General features: G+C 37.0%; 1 protein-coding gene across 1 annotated transcript in view; it reads left to right on the top strand.

The window, feature by feature from the left end:
• ESR1 (estrogen receptor 1) overlaps positions 1–22,466 on the top strand; it is a 152,804-nt gene that overhangs the window by 79,850 nt on the left and 50,488 nt on the right. The window contains 1 exon segment of the mRNA XM_052784716.1: positions 14,091–14,426. Within this exon segment, the coding sequence (XP_052640676.1) occupies positions 14,091–14,426 (336 nt within the window).

The raw sequence follows: 22,466 nt of genomic DNA, 5'->3' as shown, positions 1-22,466 counted from the left end.
GTTTCCTTCTGCATCTGTTACTGTGCTGCTGCTTCAAGAGACAATTAAACTGCCAGAATCTCTGCTGATGTAGTCAGAATCTGAGGCAGAATTTATAGCTGCTACATTTTGTCCAAATGCTTCACTCTCTCTTTCTGAATAAGTCAAAAAGACCTTAAAATTGTATATTATTATTTAGTCTGTGCACCCCTTTTGTATGTGAGGATAAAGCAGTCAGATTGAATAAGCTCCTTGTCACATCCCTCTTTCTTCTGGTAGGGTAGCAGGGAAGAGCCTTGTTTTTGTTTGTGAGCCACTGATGCTTTCTTGAAGATTGTTTCTGTTCTGGTTTGGAGAAGTATATTCCAACTTACTATTTCACATGATGGCGAGTGCCAGCTTCCAAATGGAGTTTTTACAGCAGCTGCAATCCTGAAGCTCTAACCATATGTATAGTCCAGGTGATCTCTGCTCCAATACAGATCCAGTTTTCCACTTCTTCATTGTTTTAATGGCTTTCTGATGACTTGGCTCTGAAAGGCCTTATTCTCTGAAATCAAAAGCAGATTATTTTTATTGTTATTTATTAATTATTTTTATAGTGTGTTAAATGAAAGGGGATTTCTAGTTACTAGCATGCTACATTCTTCCTCACCTTTCATGTGTGACAAGGCAGATTTAACATCAAGTGCTCAGTAGGATCAAAGCAACAGAGTGCTAGTGGACAAAAATTTGCCATAATGTTAAATGCTAGATCCTTAATGAAAAATCAGTTATTGACCTGGTAGTCCATTTTTAGCCACCCTAAGAGCTACATAATTCTGTTAATTGTCGAATGCTGATGGTTTCCCAACCTCAAGTTCTATGAAACGTGGCAATCAAGGATTTGGAGTGCTCGTGTGTTAGATCCAGATGGAGATCATGTATATGACCAGGGGTTTTTACTGTCTTTGAACAGCCTAAAATTTCGTGTTGTAGAGAGAAGATTCTGAGTGCTGTTTCTAAGATCCTGAGTGTTGTTTCTTGTGATAATGAAATTACAGCTTCACAGCACATTTGAAGCCTACACCCTTCAGTGTTGCCCTCACAAAGTATCTGAGAACCCTCCAGAGATTACTGTGGTACAGCCTAGGGAATAAAAGTCTGTGTTTGCCATAACAGTGTGCTATAACCACATGCCAGGTGCCTGTAGAAACGTTCATTAAATTCTAGAGATTGGAGTCCAGAGACTGGAGGCTTTCAGTTTTTCTCTTACATTCTCTTGAAATAGTTACCCACCTGTAACGACATGGGAATTCAGGCTGGTTCAGTGTGACAGTGTTGCTGCAGTTTAAGATAAATTTTTACAGGGAAAAGAAAAAAACATTTGGCAAATTTGACATCCTCCCATAAAAGAACCTTGCTGAGTTTTGTCTTTAAATGGAGAGTGCTATGCTTCCTTGCTGAATGCTATATTTGTTCCTGCTAAAAGGCTAGAGAGTTATTAAAATCATTCTCAAAAGCAGAGGTAAATCGATTTCTGATGCAATCGCTGGAAGGGCTCCAGACATTCTAGTTTTCCATGTAATTATCTTTTAATGAATAATTATATTAAAAATAGAAATTAGTGAATGAAGGAAGATGGATTAACAATGTAAAGCTATTTTGGTTTGTCTGAGGAGAACCTTTATGGTTATTTATTAGACATACTGTTCTGCACTCAGCCAAATAACCGTGTAGGTGGCGCCTGATAAATGTATGAGGGAATGTACATTTTTAAGACGTAATTGATGGGCTGAAAGCATGTACTCAAGCAGCATTTGAAGCAAAGTTTTGTGAGTTTAGAATAGCCTCCTGGAAAAGAAGATGGAATTGAAACCAGACTTTTTAGTGAAATGTTTCTTTTCCCCCTTTGCACACATTCAAAGTAGATTGCTGCCATTGAATTGTCCCAAAATATAATATTCCACTGTTCTTCCCCCAAAATAAGAGAGACCATTGTTGTAAACACGTTTTGCAAAAATACTTTATCTTCCTACTCCACTTCACAGAATGATCTGAGCTAGAAGGAACTCCAGGAGGTCTCTTGTTGGGCCACCTGCTCAAAGCAGGTTCAACACTGAATTTAGTCAAGGTTGTTTAAGACCTTTTACAGCCAGGTGGAAATGGCATAACCTGTCTTATGCTTATTTATATGCTATAGCTAGTTATGTAAAAAAATTTTAACACTGCAGAATTTTTGATGTTTTACTCCTAAACACTTGTTTGAGATTGTAAAGCTAATTATAGCTGCATATTTGTTTACATTTGGTTTTTTGGCCTATACACACTTAAAAATTCCTAATTAGGAATTATTTTAGTTGTGATGTTACTTGGGAATAGATACAGCAATGAGATATTCCCCATTTAAATTGCTGATTAATTTGAAATGAAGTCTAAGATCCTTGCTGCGTCTCCACCTCTGTCTGTCTCTTGTTCATACTACACGTACCTCGGGGTGTCATTGTGCATTCACTGGCTTTCAGCAAGCCTATGCAGGTCAGAACAGCTGGTGTCTTCTCCTTGCTGAGCTTGAGAAATTCCTAGAGTACTAAAGCTTCTGGTTCTTTGCTTGCTTAGGCATTTACAGTTCAATTCTAGCACTATCAGTACTGATATATCAGGCCAAATAGCTTCAATACCCTCATTATCCAATTTCTAAAATGTAGTAGTTACAATATCTTGCTGTCTGAGAATTATACTAATGGAGTCATACTCCTAAAACTACTTGGCTTTTCCAAATCATGATTGATGTGTAGTTCCTGTAAAGGCTTTATTGTGACCCCTGAAATGTCTATGGCTTCACTGTAAATATTGTCTAGAAATGGGGCCGTTGCTATACTTACTGTAGCCAAAACTTAGTATGATTTGCACAGGAGTGTCAGCACTGAAGGAGATTCAGCTGAATGATGGATTATTTGAACTTCTCTTGCTTCTCTTCTACATGTCCTCTGATGCTCTTTGAAACATGTGCTATGAATGCCAAAAATTGAATGCCAAAATACAGATTAGGATGAACCATGTCTTGCACCCTCATCTGTAATTAGTAGATCATTGGTTCTCAAACTGTGAATTATGAATAGTCATTAGAGACCGCAAATTACATTTGCCTGCTTGTTAACAGCATTTTTTGTCACCAGGTCTTTAAAAACTTTACATGGAAGACCGGTTTTATGATCTGCATTGTAGCTTATAGGGATACTGGGTCTCTGATATGTAATGTGACTTGATCATGGAGCAAACCAGTGACAGAGCTGGGAGTTGAACCAGAATATCTGAATGCAAACCCTAGGCCCTGCATCCCCCTCCTGTGGCTTCTCTCCCTGCCTCCCCCCACCCCTTTTAATAGAAGGTAGTCCTGATTATAGAGGAGAAAAAATCTCCAGCTTGGAAAAGGATGAGAGATATTTTCTGAAAAAAACACCCACATAAACAGACATACAGCATTCATCAACCACTCAGGAGTAGAAAAAATTGCAACATCCAGGTGCACAGACCAAACTCAAATCTGTTATTTATTTATGCTACTGAGTGTCTAGATATCCTTGTCAGAAACCAAGCTATTAAGCACTGTCACTTGAATCAGGCCTGCCTGTTCAACATTAGACATTTAATTCCGATTAATTTTTTTTTTTAAGATTTCAGACAATGTTTCTCATGTAAAGTAATTGTCAACCCACCTGGGTTTTCAGCACAATTTACATTTCTGTTTGATTTTCTAAAAGAGAAATGGATATGAAATAAAGGGGCTGATTGAATCATATTCAAAAGAAGTAATTTATTAAACCTATAAAATTTGAATTTGGAAAGTGATGTTACTTTCCTGTGACCAAATAATGTATTTATGTAGAGACAACCAAGCAGAAAAGCTCTCAAAACCTCAAAGCTCTCAAAATCACCTTGGGAGGACCATCATGCCAAGATATATTACAATATTAGGACCTACATTGCAGTCATAGCTTCAGCAATCTCCATCTGTCACAAATCTATCAAGAATGTAATTACAGTCCTGACCTCTACTTATGTACAGCTTTTAGGGGAAGCTGTAGGATTTTATTTTATTTCCAATGAAGCATCAAAAAACTATTGAATTCAGCGCAGCTGTGCCTAATGAGCTCTATCTGCAGAGCAAAATTACTGTAAGAGGTCATTAAGAGACAGCTACCTTGCTTGCATCTACCTTTTAGACTCTAAAACCAGTTGTGCTTCGGTGACACTCAGGTTTGTGCCCATAAGAGAACTGTTGGCTTGCTCACCCTGTTTTCCTTTTGCAATCACTTGCTTTTGCCAATGGCAGTGATGACACCAAAGTGAGTCTGGACTGAGTCGCAGAGTTCTTCTCAAGCAGTTTAGTAAATCCCTCCTGTATTAGGTTATTTGAGAGAGGCTTTTGGATTTCTAGCCTCTTCAACTCTCACTTCAGTTTCAGAAAGGTTCCCCTACTCCCCATATAAAGGGTTTCTGGCATAGAAAAATCTGGTTTCTCTCTTTGTGAATACTAGTATAAAGGATTTGTGTGGCTTCTCTGCCTTGGCCTGTTCTTCTCTGCATGCTCCTTTAATACTCTGATCATCAACTGGGCTATAGACTCTCTGGCTTTGTGAAGGATGCCTTCTTACTTATAATCTCTTTTACTTACCACATACATTTAGTCTTTTATTCTCAAGCAGGGTTTGTTTTACAAAACACCAGATATTCCTTCTCCCAGGCAATTTTCAACATAATTCTGATGAGATAGATCAGTCTTGAAGAGTAAAAAAATTGTTTAGAAGAGAAGGTGTTTCCAAGCGCTATTGAAATACTCCTTGGACAAACTGACAAAATTATAGGCTGCTAATGCTGCAAGGCTGTGCGCGTATATAGAAGTGTGTCAAATGTCTCTTATCGTCTGGGGTCTGCTGACGAGGAGCAGAACTGTGGACAAAGAGGCTCAGGTTCAAAGGTTGCTCCAGACTGGCAGGTTAGCTGGTAAACCATTTACCGATCACTGTTTCCAAAACCAGTCCCAGATCCATCTTTTTATTGTCCTCTTAGGAAAAAAACCAAAAACCATTCCTTCCTGCCATGATTTCTTTTCCCCTCAGAATGTGGCCACAAACTGTTGATTGCACAGTTCCCACACCATCCTCACATTCACTATCCCCACTCTGACCTTTTTCCTCAAATTTAATTATGGGCCAAATGTCTTAATTTTGTAATCCTGTTTAGCCTAGGTGTTGCAGCCTTCTCCTGTGCATAAGGCTGTCCTTTCCCATAACATTCCCACCAGCCCTGTTCTGCACCTCTTTCTCCTAGGAGCCGCAGCAGCTGTGTTGCTGAAATGGAAAGGAAGCGGTAAAAGGAAAAGTCTGCATTACTAGGAAGCCACAAACAGGGAAGAAAGTCTTCAAAGCTAAAACCTCATTTCTGAGCAAACAGTTTTTAAGTAGGAGCTTCTTCCCTGGGTTAAAAGTTACTTATTTTGCAAAATAGTTCCAGGAAGACGTGAACAACGCTGATACGAATGAGGAGCTATTGCTTATGTGCTTGCTGCCTAGAAACTCAGCTTTGGTTCTCCAGTTCTGGCACTTAGCTTGCCTTTATGTTTTGACTTGTCAAGTTTCCAAATCTACTTTGTTTCCACCAGTTCAAATGCTTGAAATGCCATCCAAATGTCTGTCAAGTATAAAGCTAATTCGTAGCGTACTGACTATTGCGAGGATTTGCAGAGTGCTGCCCATGTACCGTTAGTGGTACAGCTCAGTTATGTGCCAATGACTTGAGCAGTAATTGCATTCTTGTGCCCATGGCTGGGGCAGTGACTGATGCTGTTATCACCACCTGGCACTGGTAGTAATGGAAATATAGTGAACAGTAGTGAAACATTTTCAGTGTCATCGGTGGGGTTTCTAAGCAGCTAGGGGACAAAAAAAAGCCAGTTATTGTGACAGAGATTATTTTTGTCTATGATTTGAAATATTCTGGCTAATTAATATTTAGTCCAACAGCATGCTGTTTCTCTGATGGTACTTTGTCAAAAAGGGGGCACAGGATTTAACAGTTCATGGATTTGTTATTTCCCTGGACTTCCCCTCTAAACCTGCTGTCTTCTGGTAGCCTAAGGAAGTAGAGAATGTAAAATGCAATTGGAGTGAATATAAGTTTTCCCTGCAGCAGTAGAAAACTACTGTGCCATTACTCAAATTGTGACTGTATGTAAACACACCAATATTAAAACCATCTTCTGTTATTTTGTTAAAAAGCCTTTCTATTGTCACTGAATCACAATGTGGAAGCCAAGACTGCATCTACAGATAACCCGTTTGTTTGCATGCATCAGGGCTAGCACATGCTTGAAAAAAAATCCAACACCTTTTTGTGTGCCTAAAGTTTTAGACTGAAATGTTTGTTAAGTAATACACACATACCAACATGAGATGGGTAAGGCTTACCAGTGGTGATTGAGGTGTTGCTTTTAATCTTCTTGCTTGCTCGCTGCGTGTTTTTAAGTCTTCGTACATTGATGTCCTGGTTTCAGCTGGGATAGTTAACTGTCTTCCTAGTAGCTGGTATGGTGCTTTGTTTTGAGTTCAGAGCGAAGAATGTTGATAACACTGATGTTTTCAGTTGTTGCTCAGTAGTGTTTAGACTAATGTCAAGGATTTTTCAGCTTCTCATGCCCAGCCAGTGAGAAAGCTGGAGGGGCACAAGAAGTTGGCACAGGACACAGCCAGGGCACCTGACCCAAACTGGCCAACGGTGTATTCCATACCATGGGACGTCCCATCCAGTATAGGAACGGGGAAGTGGGGGGCAGGGATTCGCCGCTCGGGGACTGGCTGGGTGTCGGTCGGCGGGTGGTGAGCAATTGCACTGCGCATCATTTGTACATTCCAATCCTTTCATTATTGCTGTTGTCATTTTATTAGTGTTATCATTATCATTATTAGTTTCTTCTTTTCTGTTCTATTAAACCGTTCTTATCTCAACCCATGGGTTTTGCTTCTTTTCCCGATTTTCTCCCCCATCCCACTGGGTGGGGGGGAGTGAGTGAGCGGCTGCGTGGTGTTTAGTTGCTGGCTGGGGTTAAACCACGACAATTGATTTTAATGTTTTGGGTTTTTGAGAAGTTAAAACAATTATGAATAATAGAACCCCGAGATCTTCAGGTGAAAGACATTAACATGTGTTCTAATAACAGAGTACCTGAGATCTCATGGTTTTATTATGGCTACAACCTATAACCAGTTACATTTTTTTCTACTCATATGATGTTTATTATATATGTTATGACAACTACAGAATCTACTAAAAGCAGAATTTTACTGTAGCTCAATGAAAAATTATATGAATTTTACTGTAGATTATATGAAAAAAAAAAAAAAGCCCCAAATAAACAATACATCCCTAATCTGTGTTTCTATAGAGAAAGACAAGTGACTAGTTCTTTCTGTCAAGGCATTGCCCATGAAAGGAGGTAAGGATTAGGAAGTTATTCTTTTAGTTCTTTAAAAATCTGTAGCGCAGTATAAACTCAGCAAGTGCAAGGAGAGGATGCAGTTAAAATTTTTGGATGGAAAAGGCACATGGATATACTGACTGCTATATCCTAAAGCAAGTATTTTATGAAGATAGACTTATTTGTTTCAGTCATTGCATAACAAGAAAAGACAATATCATGTCATCCTTCTGAAATGAGAAAGATACACTGGAAAAAAAAGGTATTAGTAATTAACCTGAATGGAGTGTATCACCTCTGCAAGTGTATAAAATGATGAAAAATTACGCAGGCAGCAATTAGAATAACTTGCCAATCCAGTAATTATGTCCTGGTAATTAAATATATCCTAGAAGCATTAATTAATCCTATTCCCTACATCAGTTTGGTTGTCTTCCCCCCTTCAGGTCTCCATTAATTCTCTTTCTGGCTGTTTCAGTTTTTCTTTGTATCTGTTCTGCTTTTCTTGTAAATTCTTAGGTGCTACAGCCCTATCTTCCAGGGCTAGAAGGAGAAGCGGCAGAGCAGTTACTTCAAAGCCGAGTATTAAAATAAGGAAGACTAACAAGTATTTTTCTTCTTCTCCCTCATTTTCCTGCAAATATCAGCTCCTGAGTTGGAATGAGAGCTCTCACCAGTCACCTTTTCCCAAATATTTCCTCAGGAGGCAAACCAAAATCTTACTTAATTATACACATAGAAAGCTTATGGAATAACAGGTAAAATTCTTTGTTTATAAAATGTGAAATAAAACCTTGTATTCCCAATAGATGTTATATAGCAGTTTCTGGGACAAAATACTGTCTCATCCCACTGTATGGACCTAGAATTCTGAAGTCAAATGTGCCACCACTTCTGGTTGTGCAGCATGGGCTTCCTGCACCCATCTTGGAGATTGCTCCGCTCTTGCACCTTTATTGACAGAGAGTTAAAAAAAGGAATTGCTTCAGAAGTGAATATATTTTTGTGGTCCAGCTACAAAATGATAATGAATTTCTAGATTTCTTGAAAGAAGGTAGTGATTTTAAATTATCTTAGTTTCACATTGCTGTAGTGTTCTTCTAAGATAAACAGCATTGGACTAAGCCAGTTTTACTGAAGAGGATATTCTGAGAAAAACACCGCAGCTGCAACAACCATATCACTTATCGCAAGACAAGAGATATTGTTCCTGCTTAAATTCACAATTTGTGTAATTGCATTCTGCCTACTTACATTTTTCTATACAATAAAATAGGTATGTCCTGTCCCAAACTAGAACAGTGTTGTCAGGTGACGTGTGTGTCATGTAATGACAGCTACAATTAAATTGATGGAAAATAAATCTCTGCGTGTGATATGTACAGTCATAATGTATATTACTTAAGTATATTAATGGTTGATTAAAGTTGCAAAGTGAAATTCTCAAATGTTAGAAAATACAGAAATTATTGGTATGACCTACACTGAACCACCTTATCGTATGATCTTATTAGTATCCTTTGCCCTCCAGAAAATTGCAAAACTTCATTTCTGTTGCCACTGTTAAATATGTATCATGATACTAGTAACCAATTTTGCAGATTGTTTGCAAGGTGAAGCAGAGAGATGTATTTGAAACAGAAACTAAAGAAAGTCCAAAGATTTTAGGTTGTGGACATTCCTCAGGGCTGATGTCTCACCCTTTCTGAGGTGACCCAGAAGATCGCAGCTCAAGGAGACTTTGTGTTTGTGAGACTGGGCTCCACAGGTAAAGCGCCTGGAGCCTTCTCAATGATTGGTGACCACTAATACAGATAGTCAAAAAATGATTTGCTGAAAATCTGTATACTAAAATGCAGTTAGAGGACTAGACCTCTGAAGACTTTTGGGGTAGGTTTCATTCCAGAAATATTGGGGAATGGGTTTTTTTTTCTGCATTTTCAGGTAAACAAGATAAGTTTAAACATACAATTGACCTGAGAGTTTTAACCTTCAAAGAAAGATACTCTTTGTAGAAAATAACTTTATTGTAGTTTTTGCTTGCAGCTATTGGAAAGCGGTTCAGAACTCCAGCAAAACTGAAATGGAACATGAAGAGATGGGTTAATAAATAGGCTGCAAGTGCATAGACTTTACAATGACAGGCAGATGCAGTTTCCATATTAATATCCACGCCTCATGTGAACAAGCAGAGTGAATGCTGTGCATGTGGGGGAAAGAGAGGAGGAAGGTCTTTTGCATTTTTTGTATCATGTTAATGAAAATGGCACAATAAGTATTCCAGATAGCTGGTGGGTGTTGCAAACAAGACAAAAAGCAATAGCTGTTCTGTTTAGGATTTCCAGAATACTGAACAATAAGAAGGACATAAAAATATCTTGGCTGTTTCACTTTTATCAAATAACCAGGGTTTTTTCAGCCTTAGTGCCAAGAAAAGTTTATTGGGTTTTATCAAATCTGTTCCTATTTATTGCAAATAATAAGCATTCTTTACTTGACAAATATTCCTACAAAATTTCTAATAATAAAGAAGTTGAAGAATATTATACAAAGGAGTTCATAGGAAATATATTTAAGTAGAATAGAATTTGAATTTGTACATATATCTTTAAACTTAAAATGCATAATTCTATGGCCAACACAGAGCAAAACAAATTTTATACTACTTGTTCTCCTCCTCTTCTTCCTCTAAATATTCTTGAGTATTTTATATAATACTGAAGATATAAAGGTATTTTGTTCTTAGCAATAGGTAGGAAGAAGCTGGCTGTTGGATGGCTGAGATTCAATGTTCATCCACTACATTCCTAATTTAGGATTTTTTTTTAATAACCTGGAATTTATTTTTTGTTTTGTTTTAATCACACGTTAGAAAACACTAGTGAAGTATTTCATTTGGTTAACATTGCCTCCACAGTCCATATGCAATTTTATTGATGATCACATTCTACTGACTGGAGTATATAATTACTCAGCAGTTTTGAAACCTGCTTCTGCATCTAAAATGACTGAATTTACATATAAAGATTTATAAAACTGCCTTTGAAAATCTTGGCTCTTGTAGCTTTAAAACTCAAGTGGAAATTGTTTTAGAGCTTTTGTAAGATACATAGTACTTCCATTTTTGGTAGAATATTGTTTTTCTTAACATTTGGCAATTCAGGTTCCTTTATTGGCTGAACTGTGGAATCAAAATTAATGCATTCATATATTTTAAAAAAACTTACAGGATCATTGCACTTTTGGCAATGAAATTGTATCTTGATAGAGTTGTGTTTTTTTGGAATTAGTGACTGCATCACTATTATCTCTTTTTAACAGAGATAAAATTTGATTAAGCTGAAGGAGATTTGGAGGCACTTGCATTTTTCAGAGAGATACTAACTCTTATTTGGTCCAAGAAAATGAATAATAAAATCACTATGTTGCTTGTCCATCTAGGGGTTAGGTGAAGAGTTAGTAGTAATTTCTATAAATCTCTGATGAGCATGATGCTTGTACAGAGTCAAAGACCTTGCTGTCTGTGATCATAAAAGCCGCTGATGTGATGCAGAAGGAATGCATACTCTTACTGACTTTTTTTCAGATCTGGTCTCTACGAAATCCAGTGTAGGCTTACCATTCTTGGTTGGTTGGTTAACTGATTTTTTTAAATCCCAAAATAAAAATGTAAAAATAAATTTGTGTGGGGCATGTCCTCCAAACTGGTTATGTTCAACTTTGCTCAATGCACCACGTTTTTTTCAAGGTGAAGTAAAGCCAGTGGGAAGCTTGCAGACAAGTTAAAAAGAAAACTAGTGCTCTTATTTAGAATCTAGTTGATTTGTAAGCAGCTAAATGTGGTTACATTTGCCACCTTCTCTCTGTTATGTCAAATTCTCATCACATCCTTGTTTTACTTAAAGCAAGCCTGGAATAAATAAAAAAGCAAAACCAAAAAAATCCTCTTTGATCGCCCAGTAATCTATGCTATGCAGACTTAAGCCAAAGGTGCCATATGTGTGTTTATTAACCCTTAATGGATTCTTTTCTCCATCAAATTTGACCTACAGCTTTCTAACATATACTAACTTCTAATGTATTCACACTTTCAGCTTTGTTTCTGCATGATGTGAAAGAGAACATCTTCTTGTCTATTCTGAAACTTGCACGGGGTAGTTTTGTTTGATACCGTCTTGTATTAGAGGTGTCACTGTTCGTACTTATTCATCTTCTTGCTACTCCTATTTTTGTAGTCTTGTATCTGGCGTGCAGGCCAAGCAGACGTAGTCAATTTAACTGTTTCTTGCACCAAACTTGTTTCACACTTCGGATTATCTTGTCTTTCTCTTATTCCTTTTTAATGTCTTTTATATCTCTTTTTAAAATGGGAAGAACAGAACTGCACACAGTATTCATTGTAGTGTGCCTCATGAGTTAATAAAATCTGTGATTTATGAAGTCGCTCTGTCCTCCCTTCCTCTCCTAGTAATTTCTAGCCTTCTATTTACTTTCTAAACTAACTTATCTGATGTTTTTATAGTATTATTCTAACCCCAGGATCTTTTTTCTGAATTATGTCAGTTCTGAGTCCATCTATTTATGAGTATGTTGAACAATACAGGCCCCAAGTATACTTTTAACTCACTCTTCAAAAGAAAATTGCTAGATGAGCAGCTGTAGAATTTGGGATGTGAGGACTTTAACAAATGCTTTAGTGTGTATGAACCGTGTAGTTTTGTTCACATGATTATGTCTGCATGTTTCACAGGGCAATTTTAATTAAAAAGCATTACATTGATATAAAGCATAAAACAAATCTGTTACAGATAGAGCATGCATACTATTGAGTACTGCAATGAAGTAAGCTACCAATGAGAATAACTCCAGAATGACGTTTTGCCAAAATAAGTCTTTTTCTTAATAGCAGGAATCTCCCCCTCCTCTCCTAAGTAAATACTCCTGTCCTAAATAGAAACAGTTTAGTGGTAGGAAAAATTGGTATTGCTGAATGAAAAATGGGAGCAGCAATGCACTTGAGATTTTTGGCTTGCAACTAGTTTAACGAATGGGAAAATGTAGAGAGATTAAGTAGTAAGAGTGATGAAAGATTTATTGAACTTGCTTTATCTGGAAAGATTAATAGAAGAGATTCAGGAAGCCTACTAGATTTTGAATGAATTGGATGTAAAGTGCTTAATCTTCAAGTACTAGTTCAGTGAAAATATCACCATAGTCTAAGAAAGAGGCAAAGAGATCTAAGGATCCTCTCTGTTCCTTTGAGATTGGGAAAGGACACCTGCTGATATGATCCAACATTTATGTGAAGGAATATGGGATGTAAGATGAAGATGTTGCTAACAAAGACTGGGAACCTAAGGGTTTAAATTTTTGTGCTGTGGAAAAAGCTGAGCAAAGATTGTGTTTCCCATTCCCCCATGCATCAGAAAGACCTGTATTGATCACTTGCAAGTGCCAGCAGTTCTCAAACCTGTTGTGTTTTTGTTTTTTTTTTTAAATTGTTTTCTCTGTTTCTTGAATAGGTTGCCTCCTTCTTTTCTATAGCTACTTCTTCTTCTTTTGATTTTCAAACTGGGACTAGTGCTGCTTTTCCATATTGCATGAGAACTCCAGAACAAGCCCCATCATAAGCTGCCTTCCCCTCATAGCTCAATTCCTTGTGTGCTTTCCTTACTACTTGCTTGTCCCTCACCCCCATTTGATGATTGATTTAAGTTTTTAACTCAGCCTCAGAATGCCTGTGCCTCCTCCACTCAGAGCCAGACTTAATCTTCCCTTTATGGCTGGAGTCCACGTGGGTGTCATCATTATATTTTTCTTGTAACCTTTCACAAAGGGAGATTTTGTTCCTCTTTAAGGTCTCATGTTGTTGTTCTAATTGGTATGGCTGACTTGATAATATCCCGAGGTTCAGGGTCATACAGTGCTAAGCACATTGCAGAAATGTGCAGTAATGACAAAGACAGTTTCTGTTGCAGTTATTACAGCCTTTTGACAGTAGGTCTCCTACATTAGATTCTGAGGTTGCAATTATCTTTCCTTTTCTTACTTCTGTTTATTGACTTATACAGCATTCTTTATTGCTGTGTAAGCTCATCTTACAATGGGAATTTGTTTGGATGGTTTTTATGTAATTATGAAGATCACAGGCTCAGTAATAGGATGATGTTTAGTTAAAACAATTGGTGAACTTGAGCAAAACTTTCTTGGACAGTTTTTGAAAGCTACTTCTGTGATCCATGTGGCCCAACCAAATCATTAAGTTATTGATCTTTCATTGAATAATAGTCTGCTACAGGTTGGGACATGCGTTGAAGTTTGTGCTGTAAAGAAATATTTATTTATTCCAAATTACTGACTTCCTTTTGTGGGGCTAAGGCAGCTATACAGTGTCACTAGTCTAGAGTCCTGTGTAAGCCCAAATGATCTGAATTTTAGGAAGGAGTGCACTATTCCTGACACTATACTTTCAAAAATAGTTTTGCTCTCCAACTACTGACATAAGATTCCATATATAGAAAGAAGTCTTCAGAAAATAAATCAAGAGTTAATGCTACCTGGATCTATCAACAGCAGCTGCTGATTGGCTGAAGCTATGTGTATGTAATACGTATGTTCAAGGAAAGGAGTTCATTATGTTCTTGTGTGCCTCTAGGAATCCGGAAAGACCGCAGAGGTGGGCGAATGATGAAACAAAAACGTCAAAGAGAGGAGCAGGATTCCAGGAACGGGGAGGCTTCTTCTACAGATCTGCGAGCTCCCACCCTTTGGACAAGTCCACTGGTCGTCAAACATAACAAGAAGAACAGTCCAGCCCTGTCCCTGACAGCAGAACAGATGGTCAGTGCCTTGCTGGAAGCTGAGCCACCCATAGTTTATTCTGAATATGACCCAAATAGACCATTCAGCGAAGCCTCTATGATGACCCTGTTGACCAACCTTGCAGACAGAGAATTAGTGCACATGATCAACTGGGCAAAGAGAGTTCCAGGTAAGCAAAAAAAGCCCCAGTGGACTATAAAAGCCTCTACATGACAAACCAATAGAAAAAAGACATACCAGTTTTCACACTACATATTCTAATTTCATGCAAATTGTTCACTTAAGTATAAACACATACAAAATCACAAATTTTATATTGATAAAAAACTATAGCGCAATGTAAGTGACTTTCTTCAAAAGATTTATTCAGGAAAAGATATTTCCCCACTTTATAGAATGTTGGACAGTTTTTTGATTGTAAATCCTTTTTTCCAGATAAACCCCAGCAAAATTAAAGGTAAAAATAGATTGCTCAAAGCCAAACCGAATCAATTTATCTAATCAAGTTATGTTAATTATGTAGATCCCTTTTGAAAAAAGGGTTGCTCTCATGTCTGTAATGTAAGCCATAAATTCAGCATCACTACTGAGCCTATAAGTATTAGTGTTATTTATTTAATTGCCAGTTTATCTTTTTGACCATAAATTACAGATCTTTGGGTCTGAAAATAGAGCCAGAATAGTAATTTTTGTACAGAATTTTTTTCCTACTGCAACTAGACATTTTTATCATTTTGGTGCATCATGGTTGCTGAACTATGACCCCTCTTTTCTGGAAGGGAATTACAGAATTGTGGCAAGTATGTAACATTTTTGGTGAATATGTGTTACACATTCATTCATGTTGTTTAATTAATTTATATCAATGAAATGAGAGAGTAGTTTTGTAATTAAAGTTCTACAAGACTACTTTTCATAAGTTAACATTTGAATATTTATTCAAAATTTATTGCACATGCTGTACTTTAAGCTTTGAAAAATACCAGCATACACGGTAATTTATAGTTTATGATTCACTGGGATTCTGATCTCTTAAATTTTTACTGTAGTCATTTATTTCATTAAAGTTATGTAGCTGCTTTATGAAGGGATGTTAGAGAACACTGCCACAGCTCTCTCTCACATAGTGCATTACCTCAAAAGCATTACACCCAGGTTATGCCATTTTTCTGTTTTCCTTCATTTAAACTTGGCAAGACTCTTCCTGGTAAATCAATAACCCATAAAATCTGAGTCTTTTCCAGCCCTCATGGGTTCCCTTTTTACTACTTTTCACATGTCACTTTGTGGGCTCGAGCTATGATCAATGAGAATGTGTGTGTGTTTCATTTCTCATCGTATCTTATAAGAAATCACCTGAGAATTTTATTCTTGACAAACTCACAGTGGTTAAGGCCTGATCCACAGTCTGTTCAAGTCAAGGGTGGGTTCTCCTGTTAATTTAGGTATGCTTTGGATCATGCCTTTACAAAATGCTTTTGAAAAATGAACATATGTCCACAGTGTTAAAACTACTCACTATCAAAACAGCTAGATTCAAATGACTTTTCTACTGATTTTAGAGGTATAATTAGTCTAAATCTGTTAAAATCCATTAATTTGCCTTCAACATGAATATACCACATTTTAAATTCATTATGTTGTCCAACTGGAAACATTTGTCTTCTATGACATTTGATTTTGATAGTTAATGTAATTAATGAAAATGTGTTTAAACACAAAGCAACACTGTTAGGGAACTCAGATCTGTTTTTTATTCATAAATCTCTCTAAAACTTGTCACAAGATGATTACAGCTGGTAAAGATAAAAAACCTGCCTGGTTTACCAAATATATCTTTTATTTCCTAAGCAAGCTTCTGAAATTGGAAAATCAAGTGTATAAGGTTATCAACTATTTATGTATATCCAATGTATTTTACATTTAAATAAATGTGCCTGTCAAATGCCAAAATAGCTCCTAAGGAGAAACTAAGCCAAATGACTCTATGTATATGCATTAATAAATACTCTAACAGGTGAGGTTTGATTTAAAACTGGTGAGCTTTGGTTAAAAAAAAAACCAAATCCCTTGCCAGTCAGAGTTTGTTCTCTTAGGCACTGTACAAACAATCATACCAAAGGGAAGTCCTAAAGCAGGAGAGAGAGAATATGAATAGTATGGGGATTCTGAAAGTGCTGGACACCTAGCTGGTTCTTGGTGTTGTGGCTTGGAGGAGGGTATGCATGATCTAAAGCAGAAATTAAAGTATTTGAGAAAGCTGATTTAAAGGAATTCAGGCCCAATTTTTTATCTACCTCAAATTGGGTCCTCTGAGAGTAGGAATTTTGGAGCTAGGTGCTTAAATCGTTTTTTGGGTTGTTTTTTTTTTTGGATCTCTCGTTTGGTCCCTAGAAAAGGTTTGAGTGTTCTTAGTTGCTGACATTAAATCTTAAAGTACTGATCACTCCAAAGATAGGGCCTTTGCTTGGACTGTGTGCCTAAGTTTCCTTCTGCTGGAATGTACTAGCAATAAATGTACATTAAGAGAAACGTGTCTGGCAATGTAAGTCGTATTTTCACCTCCACAGTATGTTGCCTTTGAATACTCCATTATTACTAGGAATTATGCAATACCGCTTAATTAGAGAGGATTTTCATATGCTTTATGCATAAACAGAAGAACTGAATAACTTTTTTCTGTTAGGTGAAGTATTTTGTGCAACAGCATTGTGGGATTCCACTCAGTTATTTTCTCAGCTAATTTACTAAGGTTTCAGGCTTCGGAATCAAGGGTAAAAACCATCTTTTTCTAAAAAGCCAGTGTGCTTTTTACCAGTAGAAAAAAACAGTTGCAGGAAACAGCCTCTCCTGTGCATACTTCTCAAGCCTTGGAAGCATTGCACAAGTTCTTTTAGCTACATGCAGGCACTTAGTTGATGGAAAGCAAGGAGCAAAGTCAATACAAGTGGTTGGGTTGAAAGCATATTTGTTGAGGAAGGAAGAAATTGATATTAACAGAGCAGAAATGCAATGAATATACAGCTTACAAATAAGTGTAAGGAGTTTCAGAGACATGTTTGGAGTTTATTTTGCTGTGTAGGCTTTAAAGAAGAGGGAATGTGTCAAAGCAACTAGTAAAGACATTGGTTTGGTCAGCCAGTCTTTCTGATGATGTAAATAGATGGGCGTGGAAGAAGAAACTGCTAATTAGAAGGTGTACTGGATAGAAGTGAATTTATGTGACAAAAAGGAGTAATGAAAATTACTTTATGATGGACTGTGTAGTATAATGTAGGCAGAGATCTGTTATAAAGACATGCTGAGGACAATGTCCAAAATGAGGTGAATATCTTTGCAAACATGCCCTGATTGGGACAGTGAGAACTGGTCTAAATCTTTTACTGCAACTTGTTCAGCATTAGTTCAAACTTGCTTAAATTGACTCTGCAATCTTGGTGGTGTTAACAAATTGCTGGGGAAAAGAGAACTTGTAACAAGTTCTTGCGCATGACCTTAAAGAATGATCTTCAATATTTAAGGATAGCATGATTGTTAGCTGAGGTAATAACAAAGTTCTCCCATGACAATGCAATTCATAATATGCCAAGTGCATAAAAGTTTGTTTTAATTTTTCTTTGAAACGTTGGCCACTGATACAAATGGGTCTGCCAGATTACATGAACAAAAATCTTGTACAGTGTCCTATGACATATACAAAAAATTCAGGATGCCCCACAGGACTTGTTCTTTACATGGCCTAATGGGGATTTTGGCTTAAGTCCTCCCATATGGCCCCTGTAAGGCACCAGTGGTGCCTTCTGATTACCCCAGCCAGCTGGAATAGCAAGCAGCTGCACATAAGGCAGGTGCAAACAGATTGTCATGGGCTAGACTTTACATACACATGTAAGTTGAGCCTTTTACCGTTTAATTGGCACAAATCACTAAAAATCACATGTAGGCAAGGTATCAGCATAGATGAATAAATGTTCTGCTCATTTCTGAATCACGTATTCCTGAAAGATATGACTTTCTCATTTCTTCTTGGTTTACATTATATCTTGGGGATATAGTACCACCTTCAGTCTCATAGAACAAGGCATTTAGTTTAGTGAATTTTCATCATGGTCTTAGATGCATTGAGCAAAACCATTGTTTGCTTTTCTACAGAAATGCTGATAAGTCAAAGGAATTAACTTATTGTATTTCATTATTTACTTACTGTGTATATCATTTAATATCTATATTTGGAGTACTGTATTCTCTAAAGGAAGCTGGTATTTTCAATATAATCGTCAATAATTTTTTTGTGCAGAAGCTCTTGAGATGGTAAGAGACATTACAAGCTCATACAGTGAGCTCATGGTAAAGTGTGTAGCTTTAAGGAAATTTTGTTGCAAGGGTGAAATCTTTGGCACTGCTGCTACAATCTTGTATAACTATTTACTACCAGTACAGTACAGTAGCTGTACAACTTAATAACCCTAAAATGGTACGCTGGGCATACAAGCTTTGAAGTTCTGAGATGATTCACGGTGCTGTACTTATTTTATGGCTTCATGAACCGAGGAGATAAACATTTTGGCACAGATTTTTTTATTTCAAAGCCACAGAAGTTGCTGTTTTCTTAAGATATTGTTTTCCTATTTGACCTTCTAAACTGCTCTGTTTGTTAAATTAGGAACAGTGTGTAAAGAGGCCAACAATAGCCACAATTTTACACTGCACTTCAGTGACACCAAACCTTGGAAAAAAGAAAAAAAAGTCAGCTTGCAGTGGAAGGAAAGAAGTCCTATACAAGAGTGGTGTGTGTTAATAACCCTTTAGGTGCAGGACAGCTTACAGAGCTTCTAAGTGTAGTGATCCTCCTGGCAATAATTTCCATTTAGCTTAAAAAAATGAATGGCTTGCAATTCCTATAATAATTTTTAATAAACCTTCCAAAATATCTGCTTTATAGTCTCTTCTCCTTCGACTAATGGGCTTGCTGTGGAGATTTGTAAAATGTTATTAAAAAAATGACGCCTCTGCTCATCTGTTTAATCTGTTGAAGTGATACTCTAACTGCTCCCCTGACTTCATAGGGGAAAAAAAGAGGAAGCAAATAGGTCTGTAAGCAAAAAAGAAATTATAACAAGCATCTGGATCTTACTTTGTGGCTGCTTTTTGCTAATTTAATTTTTGTGAAGTTTCAATTCATTACCATGAACGTAAGAGGTAAGAATCAATCCTTATAGTGAAATAAGGTAATCACTTACCGTTTGAATTTGAACATCAGACTGAGGTATCATGCAATAGCATGATTATGCAGGGCAGCAGAATTAAAATCATTGAATATGAAATAAAAGCTTTCCATTCTTGTGTTTTCTTAGTCTGGGAAACATCTTTAGTCTTTCATGTCTACATTGCATAAAACCAAACAAACTCCCCTTTCCGTCCTCCTCCCGAGCTTCTGGATGCTGTATGAGACAAACCCACTCTTGCAAGTAGCTTTTATTTTTATTATCTATAGGATTGTCTTTTTGTGCTTTTGAAGCACAGTGAGGTGTATTTCCTCCTGTAGAGAAATTTAAATGAGAGAAAAGGATGAGACCATGTGACACAATGGTTTGCCAGTGAGAGACTGAGAGGAAGACATTGATTCTAAAGGACAGGGAGACATCTGACAGAGTTATGCACACCGGGAGCTTGTGTCAGAAAGGGAAAAGCCAAAGCCAAGAAAGACCAGTTCAGCAGAAGTGCTTGGAAAGGAACATAAACCTTGGCTGCAGGTATCTATGGGAACAAAGATGCAGGCAGTGCTTTCACTAGTTGAAGACTGGAAGAAAATGATAGCAGGAGAAAAAAGGATCAGGGTCTGAATAACAACTGTGATACTGGAAAATTAAGAGGTATCCTAATACAATGGTTTTCAAACCCTAGGGAGTCCCTAGAGTTAGGGATATAGAAGTGGAGACAAATGCATCAGGACTAGGGTCAGCAAGCTGACCAGCATCAAGGAGACTCCAACTGGGAGGAAATGTAGAGAGAACATGCAAGATGACCAGAGGAAGAAGATACTGGGAATCAGTCAGATGAGCCAACAGCTCAGCAGCTCGGTCCTGGGCTTCTTACTCATTCCTAGGGCTCCTGCTGGAGGACAGTAATTTGTTCAGGGGCTCTTTGAAGCGGAAGTGTCTGGCTGTTGTCTGTTCCCACTGCCACAGAAAGAGCCTTGGGATGTTGTCTACTAACTATCCCTGTCCCGTTTCCTCTTCCAAGCCATAGTCTTTGAGCTTCACGCCCCACTCTTTCCCCAGGAGTTTCCTGGCAGTGGCGATTACAAGAATATATTAAAACTGGGTCACTTCATTTGCACAAATTTTCAGTCGAGGGAAACAGGATTAGGAAAGGAAAAGTAGTTTGAGAACCACTTCGAATCTTTAAAGAATGTTTCAGTGAGCTCAGAAGTATATCCTTGAAGGTTTTCTAACACATATCTTGCAATATTTCATAATTTTTTTGTTTACTTTTACTAGATTTTTTTACAAACTCCAAAAGCTAATTCTGTAGTTTTACAGATTTTATTTCTTTGTCCGGAAGAAGAAAGAGATTCTGAAGAATAAGTCAGGTGCTGATGCTGTTATGCGAGTGCATCTGCTTGTATCCCTTTTAGTAATATTCTGTGGCCACAATTAAAAGCTCTACTTCATATGTGAGGTGATATTTCATTCAAAAGCATGATAAATGTCAGTTATACTTTCTAATATTACAAAAATCCACTGTTAGAGTAATTCATAGAGAGTGCTATATTGTTCTCTCATTCACAGATGTAATTACTTTGCGTAGAGAAGTGACTGCCAAAAGCTATTGAATCAAGCATGTTATCCAACCTTCTAGCCTCCTTGAGTTTAGGAAAGCTGTAATAAGATACGAGTTTATAAACAAATATAGAATGAAAGTGACTGTCTTTTACTTATGTTGCATAACTGTAGTTGTTCTCTGTGCGCAGGACCAAAAAAATGTCTGTGGCCTTTCTTTTAAGTAAATGAGTTTCTGTTAAGATGGAGGTGAATGTGTGTAACATGCTGTGAAAATTCACTTCTTTTTTTCCAGATAATGTGTGCTTCATATATTTAGAAAAAAGGAAATACAGCTAACAACATTCTTCATAACATTTGTCCAATAAATCAATAATGGTTGGAACCCCAGTATTTCTTTTAAAATGCTATAATATTTGTTTTCTTAGAGATGTCTTAGTTCCCTTCTTTGTTTGTGGAAGTGAATAGTTTGAAAAACACTACAGGCATTCAAAGCTGTCTATTTATTAGCTCAGCACAATAATTGTGTTCTACTCTAGGTCATTTTTTTAAAACCAGCCTTCGTTAGAGTGGTGAATGCCAAATACACCTCTCCATCTAAATATCCCTGAACGGATTATGTGCTGTAATTTAAATTTAAATCTGAAGAGAAACTTAGCCTGTAAATCTCTGTTTCTACAAGTATGCACATATCCAAATACGTTTATTAAGATCATGAAACTACTCCACATATGTAAACTTCCTTATGTACACAGTGGCTTTAAAATCAAGACCCAAAGTGCTATTGCAAGGCTGACTGTTCAGAACCTTGCAGTTTAAGAAATATTTGAATTCCAAAATTTTGAATTTTGGGACTTCCCAACAAGCTGTCTCAAAGAACAAATATCTGCAGTACCCAAAATTGACTTCCTGTAAGTAATCTTGTTTACCTGTTTGTCATATACTGGCAGATGAGAAATAACACCCAACAGGTAAGAAGGAGCTAACATTCTTTTAAGAAGAACTACTTACATATTGGAGTTCATTGGGCATTCAGAAACATGCAAGTTAATTTGATAATAAATGTTTGAAGATGAAATTCTATTGGCCTTGGCAAACAGAGAGGCAAAAATGAGCATCTATGGTAATAATTTTTGTATTTTTAGCCAAAACTTAAGGAAATTAAATACTTAAACTGTAATATTTCATTTCTAAAAGAAATGTTCCTTTTATAAAAACATTTCCTGCTATTTTTCTTTAGCTGATAAGTAATTTACACTCTTGGATGAATATATCTATCTTAGAGTCTTCAGCTATGCTGAACCTCGGAGCTTTCCAAGAAACGCTTGTTAATTTCCACTCTAAGTAAACAGTAAGTAATGATCCTTCCTGATTTATTTATTTCTTAAAATAATTTACGAAAAGAATATGCGATTGTTGGAAAGCAC

This window comes from Harpia harpyja, chromosome 4 (assembly GCF_026419915.1).
Source record: "Harpia harpyja isolate bHarHar1 chromosome 4, bHarHar1 primary haplotype, whole genome shotgun sequence".
NCBI lineage: Eukaryota > Metazoa > Chordata > Aves > Accipitriformes > Accipitridae > Harpia > Harpia harpyja.
Note: the sequence above shows the minus strand (reverse complement) of the source record. Positions and strands in the feature narration are given on the sequence as shown.